A 20446-nucleotide genomic window follows, 5' to 3' on the forward strand; every position below is an offset into this window, starting at 1 on the left:
CTTAGCCAGTTGAGCTAAAGAAGAACTCTGTCATTTTCAGTGACCAATTGCTGTTCTGACTGCAAGGGTTTCACAGCAGGCACTCTCCATTACAGCCTCACTACAAGGTGTAATACAGATGAGATGAGGGCAGAGGTTATTTGAATTAGTCCGTAACACAACCTGCCTGCAATTTCCAAAATGCAGTTCCTGTCCAATTTTTATTCCATTCCTACAGTCATGCTGGCTGTTATAATGCTTCTTGTCAATCTACTCTAATTTATTTAATTACATTTCATAGAATAATTTTTGTGTATTTAAACAAATTTGTGTTGAACGTTTGTTTTCTTGCGGTTTTGCATCTTTTGTGTGTTGTAAAGCATCTTTTAATACTTTGTTTTGTGCAAGTTAAAGTGAAATTGATATTGCTAGATTCTCATTGTCTTTTCAAGATTTCCTATGGAAACATGGCTGCTGCTAAGAGGAAACCTTAAGTCATATACTGTATGAGCAAATAATTTTTGCCATGTCTGTTAAATTTAGAACCTTTGGCTGCTTGTACTTCACTTGTTTTTTATACATTGACTATTTGTAACTTTGTATTATTAAAGTTTCCTCGTTTTTTATTTGAACCTTTTTACCATAACATTATCGAGTGAAATTCATTTATGTTATAAAGACACAGTGGTTCAGTAATATATAAAGGGATTTTATTATACTCCTATGCTGCTTTACTTGAGCTGGGCTCAGCATCTTTAGCAATTAGCTTTGGTTATGATTTCTAATAGTACTAAACGCATAGGACAGTCAAGCTGAGAGGAGCTCAAGCAAAAATCTCCTTAAAAGAACACTTTGTTAATGTCAGCATTGCCCAAAATAGACCATTTAAAAGAGATCTGTGTTGTGGCGAACTATGTGGATTATAGTTTATGAACCCAAGGGAGAGATTTTAGACAACAATCCTGCATACATGAGACGTTTGCTTGGTTATAAGGCTGTTTTCAATTTTTTAATACATGTCCTTCACTATATTTTGAAACTCTTTTTAGCTTCTTTCAGTATTTTAAGTTTGTTTTACTGACTACTAAACTGAGGCTACTGTAATAAGAGAAAGTAATTCCACAATACATTATTAAACTCGTAAGCATTCATATTTTATATAAAATGAAAAACAAAATACCCATATTGTATTAATAAAGAGCTTTGAATAATTCATGTTGGTTTGATTAAGCGACATATTCTTTTCTGTTTTTAATTACATTAAATAATGGCTTTGCATGATGAATACTTAAAAGTTTTATCAGCTCTTTACGTTAACAGATAATGTATCCTTTGACTGGGTGGAGCAGTTAAGGCGGCCCGGTAATCCCTTTCAGAAAGCTAACCAGTGAAGGATGATTTGTTTTGAAATACAAGTGTGGCCAAGCACTTCAGAGATCATTGGTGGAAATTCACATTGTGTCTAGGCCTGCATAAGTCTTGTCTGAATTAGATGAGCCCTGATAAAAAAGAGTCATCTTTGTGATAGTTGTGCTAATATTGCACATCCTGGATATTAAAGTCGGTTCATGGAGTGGCACAGTGAGTGCAGACTTTCATTTTCTCTCATTCAGAGGTTAATTTACAGGAGCCCTCTTGTTTGCCATTTTCTAAGTCCATACTGAAGATTCTGAATTAGCTCATTGTTCTAAGGCATTTACTAAGCTTGTGTTATCATCAATAATTCTAGCCACAGATTTGTATTATACCTCTTTGATGTGCCTTTGATATGTATGGAATTTTAAAACAGCAATTGAGTCCCAATAATCTGATATTGTAGAGTGTTATAATCCCTACAGAGGAGCCATTTATTTATTGGTGTTCACCTCTGTCTGTTCTAAAGAAAATTACATTCAGTTTTGAAAAAGGATAATGGCACAATACTAGTGAACTTGCTGGAGAATAAGTACAACCCTGTCAACGAACTTGTTGCAGCATTAATACAAAGCTTCGTTCAGTTTAATGCACCTTGGTGATCCAAGGTTCAGCTATTTCTGAGTCATACATTTTGGGTCTCCTTTTAACAGTTAAGATTTACAGTGGCCTTGGATATTTTGTGTATATCAGAAATTGCCAGCTAAATTTTAATGATATGCAGTACTGGGATTGTTAATCATCTGCCAATGCACAGAATCAATATTTTAAAAGGAGATAGAAATAATCTTAACCAATAAGCAGGACATGTCATTTCTTATAACCTATCCATTAAGTGAAGACATCATCCGTGTTTACAGCAAGCAAAGGAAAATACATACATTGTACAATATTTTAACTATGCTCTGTGCATGCACAAATTAATATGACCATCATACTTCTTGAATATCTCAGTGTAATGAAGAAGCAATAGCTACAAACACAATTATTATTACACAATAATATTTAATGCTTTATTACAATGCACCTAAATTAAAATGTATATGTAACAAATCCATACCAAATCACTTTGCATATTGCACTCATCCAGTATAATTAAAGGCAGACGCCCTTTCATTTTAACTATTGCTAACTTTCACATCTTGGTCTGACTATGCAAAAATCATCAAAAACACCTCTGGAAGACTGCATAGTATTTTTAACAGCCACCTCAAATCAGTTTTTTAAAACACTACTTTTAACACACTAGCTTTGTTCTTTGTGTGATCGACAAATTTTTTTTTCTATTAAATGAAGCCACTCAGCTGCTGATGGGATGCAGTGGTATGTGAACACAGATATATCTCATTTTGAAGTTCTAATCTGTCCAATTATGAATAACCCCATTAATCTGCACTCATTTCTGTTATAATCCCACAAGGAGGCCTCCCCAAAGTTACATTTATAATACTTAATTCTGTATTTATTTAGCCCATGTTCACCCTGTACTGCAATAAAAAGGGAGAGGATTGAATGCCTGTTATTATAAATTCTGCTCAGTGAAAGAGCGAAGAAAATTTCAAAGCAAAGATAAAACTGTAGAGAAAATTAACAAATATTATTGAAATAGCAATGTCTTTTCCATTTTTTAAATTCTAATTCTTCAGGTTACACAGTGCTAAACAGATGGTGCAACATGAATGCTTCAGATATACAGTATGCTCATGTAAACTTAAAGGTGTTACTGTTCATCTAGTCTTTGATCAGTCACGTGGCAGTAGCACAATCCCATATATATGTCTAGAAAAAGATACAATATTAATAATTAACCTAATTATTTATGTTCTTTAAAATAAATTTGGGTAATGGTACCTAATCTTACATTAACAGGTATGATAGAACGTGAAAACACCCTAACCACACATGTCCAGTGTTAAAACAGCAAACTACAGAGAGCAGTGTTCTATACTTACACCTCTACTCAAGATATCTACAGAGCACATTTGGAGGAGTTGGCAGTATGGCTACTATCTATATAGCGATATAATTAAAAATTCTGATTGTTTCAGTAGACATCAGTATAATGTAAATATTTGAATTTACAGTACATTTCAGACTGAAACGTATTTTTTAACAAATAAATATATTTCTGACTAGTTGTGCACACTGGCACACCTCTTTTCCTCTCTTGAAACAATAATAGTACAGTTTATTTCTTGCTCACTTGCTCACTCGCTGCTCCCAATGCTGCCTCTGCCAAGCAAACACAGTTTAAGACATGGCTTTGTCGTGTCCTGTCTTCTAGTATGCAACGACTCAACATTTGGGTTGAACCACACAGCACTCTGGGCAGTGCTATTAAAAGGGCAGCCTCACTTATTTCATGTAATTCACACACAAGTCCATACACAAAGGAATTACCTTTAAGACTTGAGTCCATCATCAGAAAAACATATTTTCTGCTTCCATTTGAATGCTTGTTTTGTATTTTATGTTTAAATGTGCTCATTTTTAGCATACCAGTAAACTGTTTTTTTCTATAACATGCATACTAGAAACAAAAGGGTAATTCTGGAGTCCATACATGTAAGTAATTGCAAATGTCTTATTGTTTAATCTAAGGTATCTTGAAAGCTAAACAACAAAGGCTGTTTTTACAAGTATTTTCAAATACTGAATGGAAAGTGTTATTAATCTGTTAATATTTCAAGAAGGTATGAATGCAGCCATAATCTAATAATAGCAAAAGGACTTGTGGACAAATGTGATTTGAGATGTCTTGTAACAAAATTAACTTTAAAGAGTTCTTAAAAATGAAAGCATTTTGAACAATCCAAGTGTTTACTAGTAAGATATACTATGTGATCTATGACAATCATGTATCACTCTTTCAAAATGTATGATGAAATCTCCCCAAGTCTATAAAATATCCCTATTTTCAGTTATGTCGAGGAATCCCCTGGAAATCTGCTGTTTAGCTTATGCAGACATACTGTATAAAAACTGATAAATCTGCCTATAGTACTAAAGGTTTATAGGGTCTTTATTAGTGTCGATATAATGTCAAGGAAAATATGTCACTAATCAAAGGATACATTTCATATACTTCTATAAACATTATTGTGTGTTCTATGCTGGGGCACAGGAGTCATGGTCCTGGAATGACTTTGTCCTTCCATTGCTGAGCTATAATATGAGTCACCATAGTGTCAGCTTTTTATATTTTCAGGTGAGTTTTTTGTTACAAAATTCACCAATTGATTGTCAATAAATTACATGCTGACTAACACTTGTGAGCAGGCAGAATGATTCTTCTGTTCAACAACGTATGAAGAAAGATGCCACTCACCGCTGCAGGAACCTTGGCCATTATCAGCACACGCCAGCAAAGAAAAACTAATTGTTAGCAAAATGAATGCATCTCCAGTCTTTAGATGAAGTCCCTTTTGTTTTAATAATAATAATGGCTAATGTAAGTTGCTGTTCTTCATAAATATGAAGTGTTGCAACTCCTTCTTGCTTTTTATGTTTTTATTTTTGTAGTAAGGTTTTTGATTTACTGTATCTTGTAGTTTAATTATTTTCTTAATATGTGCATATATATATAAGTGGATAATTATTGACTTATATTGACTTAATTGTTGAGTTCCCTCAGGCTATACTGACACTAAATCACTTATAGACAAGATGAAGTTAAATGTTGACTAGGACTCCTCAAATTGCTATTCACCATCACAAAATATTTTACTTGGTCATTCTGTGCCTTTTGTCTTGATCTGTTGAAGTCTTTTCTTTTTTCCTCCATAGCTGTCTTGTTAACTGTGTGCTGCATGCGAAAAAAGAAGAAGACATCAAATCCAGAGAATAACCTGAGTTACTGGAACAATACCATCACAATGGACTACTTCAACAGACATGCTGTTGACCTCCCCAGGGAAATCCAGTCTCTGGAAGCAGTAGAGGTATAGTCCTAATAATTCTTTATGGAGTATAATGGGAAATACATAAAAAGATTAGGATATTTCCCAATATTGTTATCTTTACAACTGCAATACATTTGAAGCCAGCTACCTCAGAAGAGAACAAGATTACCCAATTTGATTTCAATCTGTGTACTACTAACTTTCCTCATATTGTAGAGCTCCCCATTACATGAAATATTGTAGCAGTGTGCTTTCACTATTCTTTATATCCAACATAAAGAATTACAGTTAAATTAACTTTAATCAAATGAAATGAAAGTTTAAAGTCAATTTTAAGCTTGATCTTCCAAAGCCGAGAGAACTATTGAAGTACAGAGATCTTTTGATGAAAATGAATCAAGAAATCCAAAGTTAAGTAGACCTTAGCCTGTGGAACCTTGGCCTTTGCGTTGCCACTCTTAAAGACTACCATGTCAAAACAAATTTTCATTGGTGCTTTCAAATGAAGAGTTTCTTAATTAATAATGGCATGGATTCTTAGCCAGATGCTGTGATTGTGCCCAGTGCTGCTTACATATACTTTTCTGTATTTTAATTCAAAAGTTTTTTTTCAATGGTCTCACTATTTGGTCATAGCACATTTTAACCACCATCTACAATAAATTCTAGTCACCTGCAGTTTGCTGTCCTATCCTGTAAAACTGTGTCTCAGTGTAGACCTAGCATGCTTATGTCAAAGACTATAGATTAAAATGATATCAATATTATAACAACTAGAAAACATGTGGACATCCAGTCCTCCCAAAATTAAGGTACCAGCTCCAATAGTGCTTGAGTAACAGCAGGTTGCTGTGCTACATATACTTGACAGGCAGCAGATTCTGGGGCTCTCATTCTTCTTCTTCCTGTCATGTAATCGGCTTCTGTAGCTTGCTTCACATTTAGCAGCCATGTCATCTTCTTGATAATTTTGCCTATGTAGTTTCCGGGAAGAAAGATGCAAACCTCCATAATTTCACAGAGTGTAGAGCTGTCAATCTTCTTCTTCCGATCACATAACCGGCTTCTGTAGTTTGCTTCATTCTTAGCAGATTCAGCCCCATTTGTTTTCAAGTACCAGCAGTTTGCACGCAGTGGAAGTCAGGACTGTCATTCTTCTTCTTTCTATCACGTAATTAGCTTTTGCAAGTTGCTTCACTGTCAGTACATGTTGCCACAGTTATTTTCCTGCCCAGATGTGTCCATATTGCTGTTGTTTTCCTGTCAGCCACGATAAGTGAGAGAAAAATGTGAAGCCCAATTATTTGGTCGAGGTATCCCATTTGTGGGTCATGTTATTACATGTCATAAGCTCTTAATTAAGACCAAGATCAAGGCCCAATGCTTAGTGACCTTTTGTGCGGCAGACAGATGTCCCTTAGCATTTTATATATAGAGATTGTGGTCCCATGCTTTCTAATCTTGGAAGTGACTATATAATCTCCTCAATCATGTCTTTGATACTTTTATTTCTTCTGTTTACATTATCATCATGAGTCAATTCCAGTTCACACGGTGTCACAAATTAAGTAAATTGATTCTTGGCAAAACAAAACTTGGACTTGTGAATACATTCAAGGTCACACATACCCTTTGGTAGAATGCAAGTGTCTTTCACTGCTGATCTGCTTTGCTTTAGTTACGACATAAGATGGCAAATAGTGTTTGAAGGGGTCAGATTATTGTACATGCTGTGTACCAGCTTTGGCAAGGACCTCCTGAAGGAAAATGTAATCATTGATTCTGAGGGACTGAGCCACAACATACCGTATGGGTAGTTGGTAGAACGTATCAGAGTGACCTGCATGACTCACTAACTGATCTATGGAACTGTACTTATTGGTAAATCTCAGATTTGTTCTGCACGTGTTGTTTACAATGCTCCTTACAATGGGATCCAGATAAAGGGGCATTTCTTAACTGAAACATTTAAAAAAACATCTGGAAATTACCTGCCTCCATAAACTGTATGAATTGAATAATTGTAACCTCTGAGCACCATCTGTCTTATTGAGGAGCATCATAGCTTTGAAGAGTATGTGTGGATATTTCAAAAATTTCGACCATTTCATTCATTCATTCATTTTCCTTTTCTAGTGTTGGTTGCAGTAAAAACATTCTGAGTATGGTTTCCCCTGCAATTTCCTCTAGTCCTCCCTTAGGATTACATTAACTTAGTCCAAGTGTCCTTTATTCCAAATTACTGAATAACAATTCAGGCATTCTGAAATAAGTTTCTCTCACGTTTAGGCACTTTTCAAGGCACAGAAAAAACTGTAAAAGTTTCATTTTTCTCACCTGCCTCACCATTCTAGAGTCCTAGGTTCAAATCCAGTCGCTGTCAATATGGAGTCTGGTTATTCTCCCCAGGTCTGTGTGTGATTTTTCTCCAGGCACTCTTTTTTTTACCTCCATTATATCACACACATCTGTGTTACATTGTTTTGCAAATCCAGATTTGCCTTCTGTAGATATGTGTGCAAGTCCCATTTCTGCCAGGATTGGCTCTGGGCCCCCATTACCTTAAACTGAATTAAATGAATTTGAGAATGTTGTACTATGATATGTGATGCTGTGGTTATTCCAAACATAAATTATTTATGCTTTCTTGAATGATGCTTCTGAATTGTCCCTGTGCAAGAGAATATATGTCTGAGAGAGAGTAAATTGAGATGGACTGGTGCATTATTTAGGGTTGCTTCCTCCCTTTAGCCTCATCCTGCCACAATAGGCTCTGGTCTAAACAAGCCTTAACCACATTAATCTAACTCATAAGTTAATGATAACAATGTGAGTAATGCAACAGCTTTACTTCAAGCATCAGCATCGTTTATTCTGCTCCTGGACTATTACAGGAATCATAGTGTAATGAACAGTGTCCTGCTGAGGTTAAACAAGGCAAAGTGTGAACTATACAATATATAAAAATCAAAAATCATTTACAAATTTAAATTGGGCATTTAAAGCAGTGATAATGTTCTTAACCTTCAAGTACTATCTTGGCAAACTCAAAAACATTTTAGGAGCAGGCTGCAAAGATCTACCCACTGCACCTGAAACGCTTTTTAAAATAAATGATCTGCCACATTCCAAATATCAAGCAGACAAGCTGAGAAGCCAGACTTTCTATAAGACATTTCATTTACGACCAAAATCATATCATAAATCCTAATCCTGAAGTATCTTTCAGTATTTATTAAATTCCGGTGGGCCTTTATTCAAGAAAAATGGTATAGGCAGGGTTCATGGCAGGACACGTTGTAATTATTACTGTCCTCACATTAACTTCACAAGTTCATTCTGCCTTATTTAATAAGACTCTTTAAAGGAAAGACCAGCAGACTCCATTTTGACTATGCTTATGGATCAATGTAAATAAAACTGGATACATCTACATTTATGTTTTATTTTTAGCCTCTTTAGTTCAATACTTTTATTTTTCCATTGCTACATTGTTGTGTCATCTGCAGGTATAGGTTTTGAGGTATGTAAGTTGTCATTTTTCAAATAAAAACACTAAACCATATGTGGCACCTTTAAATAACGTTTGTTTAAGTAAAAGACTTTAAGCTGATGTATTTATATTTTATTCTAAACAACACATGTCTAGCTCATATTTTTTTATTGACCACATGAACACAAGCCACTTTACAGCTGTTTTCTTAAAGAGATTTTGGACAGCCATCACTTGATAAAAGCAAACAATCATTTATTTAATGTAATAATAATACATTTTATTTATACAAAGTGCCTTTCAGAGAACTCAAGGACACAGAACAAACAAACAATAAATAAATAAATAAATAAAAGACACAATTATAAACAACTTAAAACATCAGAAAATCTAAAAATTAAAACCAAACAAAACCACTGTAATCAGAAGGAAAAAGAAAACGCCATTTTAAACAGATGTGTTTTAAGTTTACATTTGAAGGATGAATATGATTTGATGTTTCGGAGCTCCGCAGGTAATGAATTCCAGAGCTTGGGAGCAGAACGGCTGAATGCTCCGCTCCCTATGGTGGTTAGACAGGCAGGTGGGATGGTCAGATGGGTGGAGGAAGAGGATCTAAGGTTAAGGGATGGAATGGCAACATGAAGAAGGTCAGACAGATATGGAGGGGCGAGGTTATGGATGGCCTTAAATGTTAATAGCAGAATCTTAAAATCAGTACGAAACTTGATCGGGAGCCAATGAAGCTGCTGCAAGACAGGAGTAATATGGTGAATAGATGGGGTTCGAGTGATGATACGTGCTGCAGAATTCTGGACTAACTGAAGCTTATGAAGAAATTTATTAGGGAGACCAAAGAGGAGTGAATTGCAGTAGTCCAGCCAAGAAGTGACAAGACTATGAACAAGAATGGCAGTGGTATGAGGAGTAAGGGAGGGACGAATGCGATTAATATTACGTAGGTGGAAGTAAGCAGACCGGGTGATGTTATTAATGTGACATTGGAAAGATAGAGTACTGTCAAGGATGACACCCAGATTCTTGACCTGAGATGATGGGGAAACAACAGAGTTATCAATAATAAGAGAAAGATTATTGGTTTTGGATAATGATGATTTTGAACCAATGAGGAGAACCTCAGTTTTGTCACTGTTTAATTTAAGAAAATTCGAAGAAAACCAGGATTTAACTTCAGAAATGCAGTCAATAAGCGAGGGTAGTGGAAAAGAGGAGGTGGGTTTACTAGGAAGGTAGAGCTGGGTGTCATCAGCATAACAGTGAAAATTAATGTTATATTTGCGAAAAATATTGCCAAGGGGAAGAAGGTAAATAATAAAAAGAAGAGGCCCCAGGACAGAGCCCTGGGGCACTCCAGAAGTAACAGCGGTGGGTTGGGATGTGAAGGTTTTAAGCTGTATGAACTGAGTGCAGCCTGAGAGGTAGGGCTAAACCAATCAAGTGGAATGTGAGTAATGCCAATCAAAGATAATATATTAAGGAGAGTGGTATGACAAATAGTATCAAAGGCCGCACTCAGATCAAGGAGGATGAGAACAGTGATTAGACCAGAGTCAGCAGCCATAAGGAGGTCATTGGTAATTTTAAGAAGTACCGTTTCTGTACTATGAAGAGGGCAAAAACCAGACTGGAACTTTTCATATAGATTATTGTGAGATAAGTGGGTGTGAAGTTGGATAGCTACTATTTTTTCAAGAATTTTGGAGATAAAGGGCAAGTTAGAAATGGGGCAAAAATTATTGAAATTAGTAGGATCAGCACCAGGTTTTTTTAGTATTGGGGTTATAGCAGCAGTTTTAAAAGATGAGTGAATATTACCAGTAGTAAGAGAAGAGTGAATGATGGCAGAAATTAGAGGGACTAGAGAGGGGAGGCAGGCTTTAACCAGAACTGTAGGCAGGGGGTCCAGCTGACAAGTAGATGACTTGGATTTGCAGATGAGATCTGAGATTTCAGAGGAAGTGGGAAGCTGGAAAGAAGAGAAAGAGTGAATAGACGAGTGTAGTTCAGAAGGAATACAGAGAGGATCTGGACCAAGGTGCTGATGTATCCTTTGGATTTTCTCATTGAAAAAAGACATAAGAGAATTACAGAAAGCAGTTGAGTAAAGGTGAGATGGTAAAGAGTCTGGTGGTTGTGTAACATTATTAAGTAAAGAAAACAAAGACTTGGTGTTACCTGTATTACAAGTAATTAACTGAGTGTAATAATTAGATTTGGTTTGGGCTATACAATCCTTGTAATAGAGTAGATGATTTTTATACATCTCTTTGTGGACAAAGAGTCCGGATTTTTTATACAACCTTTCAAGTTGCCTGCCCTTAGCTTTCAGAAGCCGAAGTTCAGGCGTAAACCAGGGGCAGAAAAAGAAAAAGAAACAGATCTGGTTTTTAGCGGAGCAAGAGAATTATGAATACCATTAAGACAAGTGTTATAATATGAGACCAGTTCTATGGGAGTGGATAAATTATAAAAGTCCATTTGGGAATCAATTCTAGAAGACACCAAATTCAAGTTAATATTCTTAATGTTACGAAAGGCTATGAGACGTGGAAGCTTAGGAACAGAAAAGGTAAGTTTGGCATTGAATGAAAGGAGAAAATGATCGGTTATAGTGAGTTCATCTGCTGTAAGATCAAAAGGAACAACACCAGAGCAGCAGATCAGGTCCAAGATATGTCCTTTACAATGGGTAGGAACATCAGTGTGCTGCTGATATCCAAAACTCTCCAGGCAAGATAAAAAGTCTCTAGTGAGAGGGATATTGATATTGTCCAGATGTATATTAAAATCCCCCAGCAGAATTATATTTGGAGTAATTATAGATAAATGGGTAAGGAAGCTAGCAAGATCATTCAAAAAATTGTTGTTTGACTTAGGAGTTAGACAGTTGCAATGATGGTAGGAACTGGCCCAGACAGTTGACACACAGTTGATTCAAAAGAGCTAACAGCAGGAGCAGGCAACGGCAGGACTTTCCACTTCTCGTGATAAATTATCGCGACACCTCCTCCACGGCCAGAGGCACAGGGTTGACAAGTGTAAACAAACCCGGGGGGGGTGCATTCATTAAGTTGTGAAAAGTCTTGAGGTTGCTGCCAAGTCTCAGTTAAACAGAGAGAGTCAAACTTACGGTCAGTGAGAAGATCCTGAATGAGATGTCCCTTGCTCGTGAGTGAGTGGGTGTTCAGTAGACCAAAGCTGACAATGTTGCTGTCGCATTTGACAGTGGTGTTAGTCGACCGAGCTAAGCTGGCCAACACACTATGGTCATCGTTCCTATCAGTGTTATTTGGACTTTGGGATTGCTAAAATATAAAGTGCAATATAAATAAAATTTATTATTATTATTATTATGGTGCCGAAAATCAGACCAAAAAGAGTTAATTCCTTTCGAGGAATCCGTTCAGAATCTCCGGCGGGACCCACGGTGGATGTATCTCCGACGAGGGAGAAGTATGACGTCTGGGTCGAAATACAGCAGCGACAGCAGAGGCACAGACTGGAGAAGATGCAGTCGAAGAAGCTCAGCAGCTGGGTACTGGAGGAGGCCAGTCGCAGGTTGGATAACGAGCGAGATAATGTAGCACATTTCCATAGCAAATATCATCACAAGACTTCACAGGTAGTATAATTGTTCACATATATTTTTTTTCATTTGGGCCACAGTAGACTTACTTGCTTTGCATCACACATTGGGTCAAAGAAAGGAACTTAGTCAGAAACCTTGTGGTTTGCAAGTCCGTTCCTTTGCCACTACACCATGTTGCCTGCCTGCCTTCCATCCACACAGGTACAGGTATTGAATGCAAATCATCAGTCAAGACACCAGGCTCCATGTATTTAAGACATAGAACTCTTGCCAAGTATTATATGGGTGAATAGTTTTCAGAGTTAGGCAAGTTTTGTTTTCAGCATAAAAAAAAAGAATTTAAGCATTGTCCTAAATTGGGGGATCTTGAGGTGGTTCAACATGTGGTGCGTACAGCAACACACTCCGGTCCGGATTAAGGTAGGTGCTATTGATGCTGTAGCATTAGGCCCATTCCTGAAATAGGCCCAGATGAAAACAGACGAGTGAGTGTCGAATGCACATGCACCAATGATGCCGAGGCATCAGGCCCAATTTCGTCTTAATCCGGCCCTGAACGCACTATATCAGCACGTGCTCCCAACCGACCAACCAACCTAGCAAAAATGAAAAATACTCAAAACATCTGACAGAGGATTTTGAGTAGGAAGACTATCCTTAGCACTTAATGTAGACCCTGAGCTCTCCAAATCCTGTTAGGGGACACATGGTTTTCTACTTCAGAGTACCATTAAACATGCACATTTTTAACTTCATTACAATGCCAATTTCACTCTGCATTTTTAGAAAGCACTTGCCTTCAGTATTGTAGCTAGAAACTGTGGGCTCCAAAACACACACAAAATATCTGGCAGCTACAAACATTCTTTGCTTTCATTTTTATTGTTGTCAATGAAAACATCTGTCGGATAACTGTTTTGCATAAACATAACATTCTTAGACCCATGTAATCTAATTCATGGTCGCCTTTCTTTTAGGTGCTTTGTTTTCAGTATTACTCCGTTACTTCTTAATATCTACTTAAGTCTTTTTCTCCTAATGACAAATATAACAGTGTATGGTAATTGTTTCTGGACTGACTCATGCCTGGCTGTGATACAATAATGAAAAAATAAAGTGTGAACATCATACCTTCATCTGAAAGATAAAAGTAAAAGACTATGGAAGAATTTTAAGTGCAAATCAGCTCCATTTACTAATTATAAATACTTTTAATATAGTGTTGATAGCCATGTATGTACAGAAAAAATATACAATAGGCTTCACCTGAGACAGTGCCATGTCCATACACACAAGAGGAGCTTTACAGTTGTATGTTGTAAGTCAATTCCCCCACCACTACAAACCCTTGTAAAGTGACGGTACAAGTATTTCAACCACAAGAGGGCAGCTGTTAAGTTGATGCTATGACATAAGTAATGTAAAGTGATTTCAGGAAAAATAAGCATTATATACTTCAGTTTTTCTCATAAGCTCAGAAAATGGTAATTTTACATTAAGATGTTTAACTTTATACGCCACAGAGTATAAAGAATTATTAAAACATGCAGTTTGACCAGGCATATCTAAACATTTGCATGCATCCGAACTTTAAAAATAAATAAATGACATTATTAGAATAGATCTGGGCTTACACTTTAAAAAGAAAGTGTTTTGGTTATATAAAGGAAGATTTTGCTTCAAATAATAATCAGCTTTTGAAGAAAATGAATTTGATGCACTGAGATGTTCAGGGTTGGACATCAAAGACAAATCCTTACATTTGAATACTGCGGCCCTAAATTTTATTTGTATTATTATGAAGCTGTGGAGGACTTTTTTTGATAAGCAAACATTTCATTTCTATGAGTTTTAAAGCACATTCATAACAGTGAAAAAGTAAGCATTTTTGATGGAAAAGATCCACTCTAGAATATATAGTGCAGCATACCTCCATCTGTAAGCTTATGAAAATAACAAATTGGAGTTCTTTTGTACCATATAATTTACACAAATTTTGTATAAGTACGGATCTTGAGCTATTTTGGCTTCTTTGACAACATTATTTGAACTTACAACATCAACACCAAAAGATGCGGAAGATGAGCATCAAACCATGGCTACTAAATGCGTCTTTCTTCTCATTATATTTTATTAATAGCGCTGTATTCTAGTAAGCACCATCTTTTTGCTTCATATACTATATATTTGTACCTTTTTTGCTTATGCTCAGTTCAATTTAATTTAGTTTAGTTCATTCCTATACAGCTCTCTTCATTGAGTAAAGGCACTTACACATATTTACAGCTATAATATTAGAAGAAAAGGTGCAAAATATAACAACATTTATGTACATAAACACACATATTAAATCAAACCACCAATAAAATTAAGTTCATCACAATCATTAAATATAAAAAATAATGTTAATATAAATTCCTCTTAACCTAGGTGTTAACATGTGGCTATATGACATTGTAAGGTAAGATCTAAAATAAATAAGCATTTGGGAACTCCTTGGTCATTAAAAAAAAAACACGGTTGTGCTGAGATCAATGGAGAAAACTTACCGGAAGTGGGCAGACCATTCCACAGTTTTGGGTCCCTTTAGCTTGACCCCCCCAAAAAAACTTTCAGAACGCCGGCATCTTGCTGTCAGAATGTACCTTCTTGGATGTGCGTACAAATGAACTCTGTTAAGTACATAGAATAAAGGCCTTTAAACGCTTTATGGTTTAATTTCAAAATTTAATCTAACTTTGAATCACAAAAAATATATGAGGAATACATAAGGTATGCTTACTGTTAGGCATCAATTTTATATTGAACATTTTTGTTGGCCGAAGAAGAAGGAGAAGAAAAGGGGGGAGAAGTGTCCAGAGGCAGGAGGAGAGCAGGAAAGTAAAGAGTGGAACTGAGGGTAGGAACTTTGAATGTTGGCAGTATGACTGGTAAGGGGAGAGAGTTAGCAGATATGATGGAGAGAAGGAATGTTGATATATTGTGCTTGCAAGAGACTAAATAGAAGGGGAGTAAGGCCAGGTGGATTGGAGGTGGATTCAAATTGTTCTATCATGGTGTGGATGGGAAGAGAAATGGGGTAGGGGTTATTCTGAAGGAACAGTATGTCAAGAGTGTTTTGGAGGTGAAAAGAGTGTCAGGCAGAGTAATGATTATGAAGCTGGAAATTGGAGGTGTGATGATGAATGTTGTTAGTGCATATGCACCGCACTTTGGGTGTGCAATGGGTGAGAAAGAAGGTTTTTGGAGTGAGTCGGATGAAGTGATGAACAGTGTACCCAAGGGACAGAAAGTGGTGATTGGAGCGGATTTCAATGGGTATGTTGGTGAAGGGAACAGTGGAGACAAGGAGGTGATGGGTAGGTATGGTGTCAAGGAGAGGAATGAAGAAGGTCAGAGCATAGTGGATTTTCCCAAAAGGATGGACATGGCTGTGGTGAATATAGTATTTTAAGAAGAGGGAGGAACATAGGGTTACATACAAGAGCGGAGGAAGATGCACACAGGTAGATTACATCCTATGCAGAAGAGTCAATCTGAAGGAGATTAAAGACTGCAAAGTGGTGGCAGGGGAAAGTGTAGTTAAGCAGCATAGGATGGTGGTCTGTAGGATGACGTTGGAGATCAAGAAGAGGAAGAGAGTGAGGGCAGAGCCAAGGATCAAATGGTGGAAGTTGAAAAAGGAAGACTGCAAGGTTGAGTTTAGGGAGAAGGTGAAACAGGCACTGGGTGGCACTGAAGAGTTACCAGACAGCTGGGATAACTACAGCAGATGTAGTAAGGGTGACAGCAAGAAGGGTGCTTGGTGTGACATCTGGAAAGAGGAAGGAGGAAAAGGAAACCTGGTGGTGGATGGGGAAATACAGGAGAGCATACAGAGGGAGAGGATGGCAAAGAAGAAGTGGGATAGTCAGAGAGATGCAGAAAGTAGACAAGAGTACAAGGAGATAAGGCCCAAGGTGAAGAGAGAGGTGGCGAAGGCTAAAGAAAAGGCGTATGATGAGTTGTATGAGAAGTTGAACACTAAGGAGAGAGAAAAGGACCTGAACCGAAAGACAGAGGGACCGAGCTGGGAAAGATGTGCAGCAGATTAGGGTGATAAAGGATAAAGATGGAAACATACTCACAAGCGAGGAGAGTGTGTTGAGCAGATGGAAAGAGTACTTTGAGAGGCTGATGAATGAAGAGAACGAGAGAGAGAAGAGGTTGGATGATGTGGAGATAGTGAATCAGGAAGTGCAATGGATTAGCAAGGAGGAATTAAGGACAGCTATGAAACATGGAAAGGCCGTTGGTCCAGATGACATACCTATTGAAGCATGAAGGTGTTTAGGAGAGATGGCAGTGGAATTTTTAACCAGATTGTTTAATGGAATCTTGGAAAGTGAGAGGATGCCTGAGGAGTGGAGAAGAAGTGCACTGGTGCCGATATTTAAGAATAAGGGGGATATGCATGACTGCAGTAACTACAGGGGAATAAAATTGATGAGCCACAGCATGAAGTTATGGGAAAGAGTAGTGGAAGCTAGGTTAAGAAGTGAGGTGATGATTAGTGAGCAGCAGTATGATTTCATGCCAAGAAAGAGCACCACAGATGCAATGTTTGCACTGAGGATGTTGATGGAGAAGTTTAGAGAAGGCCAGAAGGAGTTGCATTGTGTCTTTGTGGACCTGGAGAAAGCAGATGACAGGGTGCCTCGAGAGGAGCTGTGGTATTGTATGAGGAAGTTGGGAGTGGCAGAGAAGTACGTAAGAGTTGTACACAATATGTACAAGGGAAGTGTGACAGTGGTGAGGTCTGCAGTAGGAGTGACGGATGCATTCAAGTTGGAGGTGGGATTACATCAGGGATCGGCTCTGAGCCCTTTCTTATTTGCAATGGTGATGGACAGGTTGACAGACGAGATTAGACAGGAGTCCCCATGGACTATGATGTTTGCTGATGACATTGTGATCTGTAGCGATAGTAGGGAGCAGGTTGAGGAGACCCTGGAAAGATGGAGATATGCTCTAGAGAGGAGAGGAATGAAGGTCGGTAAGAACAAGACAGAATACATGTGTGTACATGAGAGGGAGGTCAGTGGAATGGTGAGGATGCAGGTAGTAGAGTTGGCGGATGAGTTTAAATACATGGCATCAACAGTACAGAGTAATGGGGATTGTGGAAGAGGTAAAAAAAGAGTGCAGGCAGGGTGGAATGGGTGGAGAAGAGTGTCAGGAGTAATTTGAGACAGACGGGTATCAGCAAGAGTGAAAGGGAAGGTCTACAGGACGGTAGTGAGACCAGCTAAGTTACTTGGGTTGGAGACGGTGGCACTGACCAGAAAGCAAGAGACAGAGCTGGAGGTAGCAGAGTTAAAGATGCTAAGATTTGCACTGGGTGTGATGAGGATGGATAGGATTAGAAATGAGTACATTAGAGGGTCAGCTCAAGTTGGACAATTGGGAGACAAAGTCAGAGAGGCGAGATTGCGTTGGTTTGGACATGTGGAGAGGAGAGATGCTGGGTATATTGGGAGAAGGATGCTAAGGATAGAGCTGCCAGGCAAGAGAAAAAGAGGAAGGCCTAAGAGAAGGTTTATGGATGTGGTGAGAGAGGACATGCAGGTGATGGGTGTAACAGAACAAGATGCAGAGGACAGAAAGATATGGAAGAAGATGATCCGCTGTGGCAGCCCCTAACGGGAGCAGCCAAAAGAAGAAGAAGAAGAGGGTAACAATTTTAATAAAGAATGTCATTATGGTTGCTTTGAAATAAACCTGAGGCTCAAAACTTTTGTCTTCTCTTACAGCCACATCATAACACTAATTATTTTTTATCTATATTGTTTTGAAATGAAAATTAAATTGAGGAGTTATGAGCAGATGAAACATATACAGATGGGACACCATGTTAAATCCAATTTAACTGTTATTGAGTGAGACTCAGTAAGCAGAGACCATCAGAACAAGTGAATTTAAATAGTGACTGTCGACTGACTATCAAGTTAAATTTATGGGATGGCATATGTCTCATAGAATGTGAGTTCTCAAACACTGCAGTGCCTTTAATATGATTTGATTATTTTTCCCATCATCTTCTTTTTGGCTGGCCGCATATATTGGCAGGCTTTTTTTGTCTGGTTCAATTACTATGCTAAAACACAACCAAATGCTATTGTTATACAATGACAGACATCTCTAAAAATAGGAACTTGTGTGGTAAATCCGCTAAGTGGCATTGGCAGAATGTCTTTCACAATTCAAATTCCAAATTAAAGCTAACCCAGATCTAGTACAAACTGGCAGCTGGACAAAGTGATCATATGGCTACAGTATTCACAGTAAAATGGAATCTTTTTCTTGCTTGAACTTCTTCAGTGCAAACAATTTAGTACAATAATCCCTGAATTCCATGAATAAATATTAAAGTAAAAGTATAATCGTTGAGTTCCCTTTTTGCAAGAATTAAAAACTGTAAAAAATATCTATCATAATCAGAAGCGTTTTTATGATTGCTTTAATATAACATCATACTTCCCACAAGGAAAGAAAGATATATATTGTAGACTTTCTCTAGGATATGTGTCTATACTATGTCATTTACTGGACATAAAATTCAGTGGTCCTTGTGATTCTGGCTAGGATTAATCAAGTTTAAGAATGTCAAGAATTTAATGTAAATAAGGTGATGGCAGCAGCATGATAGTTGTGAAGCTGCAGCACAAAATGGTCAAGGGGGTGGGGGTGGGGGGGGGTGCGAGGTGCAGGCCACAAACTATACGCAAAGACCAAACTAGGACCACACAAATCTGCCTTAAAATAGGCCTCGCCCTTGGCAGCCAGACCTGCATAGGCCCAAAATGAGGCACTGGATTTAAAAGGGCAAAAATATTTTAAATGTCCCTAATACACAAAAATGACATTCAATGAAGAGGATAGCCATAAACCTGTGGCTTGAATAGACAACAGCAGGACAATGATATCTAAATTCATTAAATAATCAAAAACAAGAATGAATAAACAAGTAAAGCAGGAAAAGGCAAAACAGGCATAAAGGGTATACCTACAAAGGCAGTACAAGGCAAAACAAATCCAACTACAATATCCAAACACAAAGTTTGATTAACCAAAATAAACCTCAATACCCAAAAATCAAAACGAAACCTACATGTGACTTGATCTGAAGTCTTCAACACTCAATGAAGTTCTGAGAGATTCATCTCCTCCACCAGAATATAAAGTTGGAAGGTGCTCCCTCAGCTGTTACATCATGGTGGCCCTGACTCTTGGGGTTCTACCCACAAAACACAGGGAATGTGGTCATGAGGCTCACATGCACAGTGCATAACAATTAAATAATCTATACTAATAAAAGGCAAAGCCCTCACTGACTCACTCACTGACTGACTGACTGACTCACTCATCACTAATTCTCCAACTTTCCGTGTAGGTGGAAGGCTGAAATTTGGTAGGCTCATTCCTTACAGCTTACTTACAAAAGTTAGGCAGGTTTCATTTCGAAATTCTACGCGTAATGGTCCTAACTGGAACCTCATTTTTGTCCATATACTGTAATGGACGAGGCGGAGTCACGTATCGCGTCATCACGCCTCCTACGTAATCACATGAACTGAAAACAAGGAAGAGATTTACAGCACGACTCAAACGCGGGAACGAAGGTAAATGACGTTAATTGTTGAGTGTCTTTTAATACTGTGTAAGCATACATATTAACACATGTGCAATTAAACGTGTGCATTTACGGGGTGATTTCTCAGGTTTAAAAGCTCGCCTTTTATCAAACGCGGGAACGAAGGTAAATGACGTTAATTGTTGAGTGTCTTTTAATACTGTGTAAGCATACATATTAACACATGTGCAATTAAACGTTTGCATTTATGGGGTGATTTCTCAGGCTTAAAAGCTCGCCTTTTATTAAAAAGGTAAATGCAAACTGTTTTCATTCTGAAGGGCACAAACCACGTTGGATTTCAGCCGTTAAACATGCAAAAATGTCGGTACACCAGATAAATAAGCGCAACATATTATCAGTTGTATTGTATGCTT

General features: G+C 37.6%; 1 protein-coding gene across 2 annotated transcripts in view; it reads left to right on the forward strand.

The window, feature by feature from the left end:
- tmem108 (transmembrane protein 108) overlaps positions 1–20446 on the forward strand; it is a 333338-nt gene that overhangs the window by 287971 nt on the left and 24921 nt on the right. For both annotated transcript variants that reach the window (XM_028804027.2, XM_028804025.2), the window contains one exon: positions 5179–5333. In XM_028804027.2, coding sequence (XP_028659860.1) covers positions 5179–5333 — 155 coding nt within the window. The remainder of the gene's footprint in view (positions 1–5178; positions 5334–20446) is intronic.

The sequence above is a fragment of the Erpetoichthys calabaricus genome, chromosome 6 (genome assembly GCF_900747795.2).
Source record: "Erpetoichthys calabaricus chromosome 6, fErpCal1.3, whole genome shotgun sequence".
NCBI classification, from domain to species: Eukaryota; Metazoa; Chordata; class Cladistia; order Polypteriformes; family Polypteridae; genus Erpetoichthys; species Erpetoichthys calabaricus.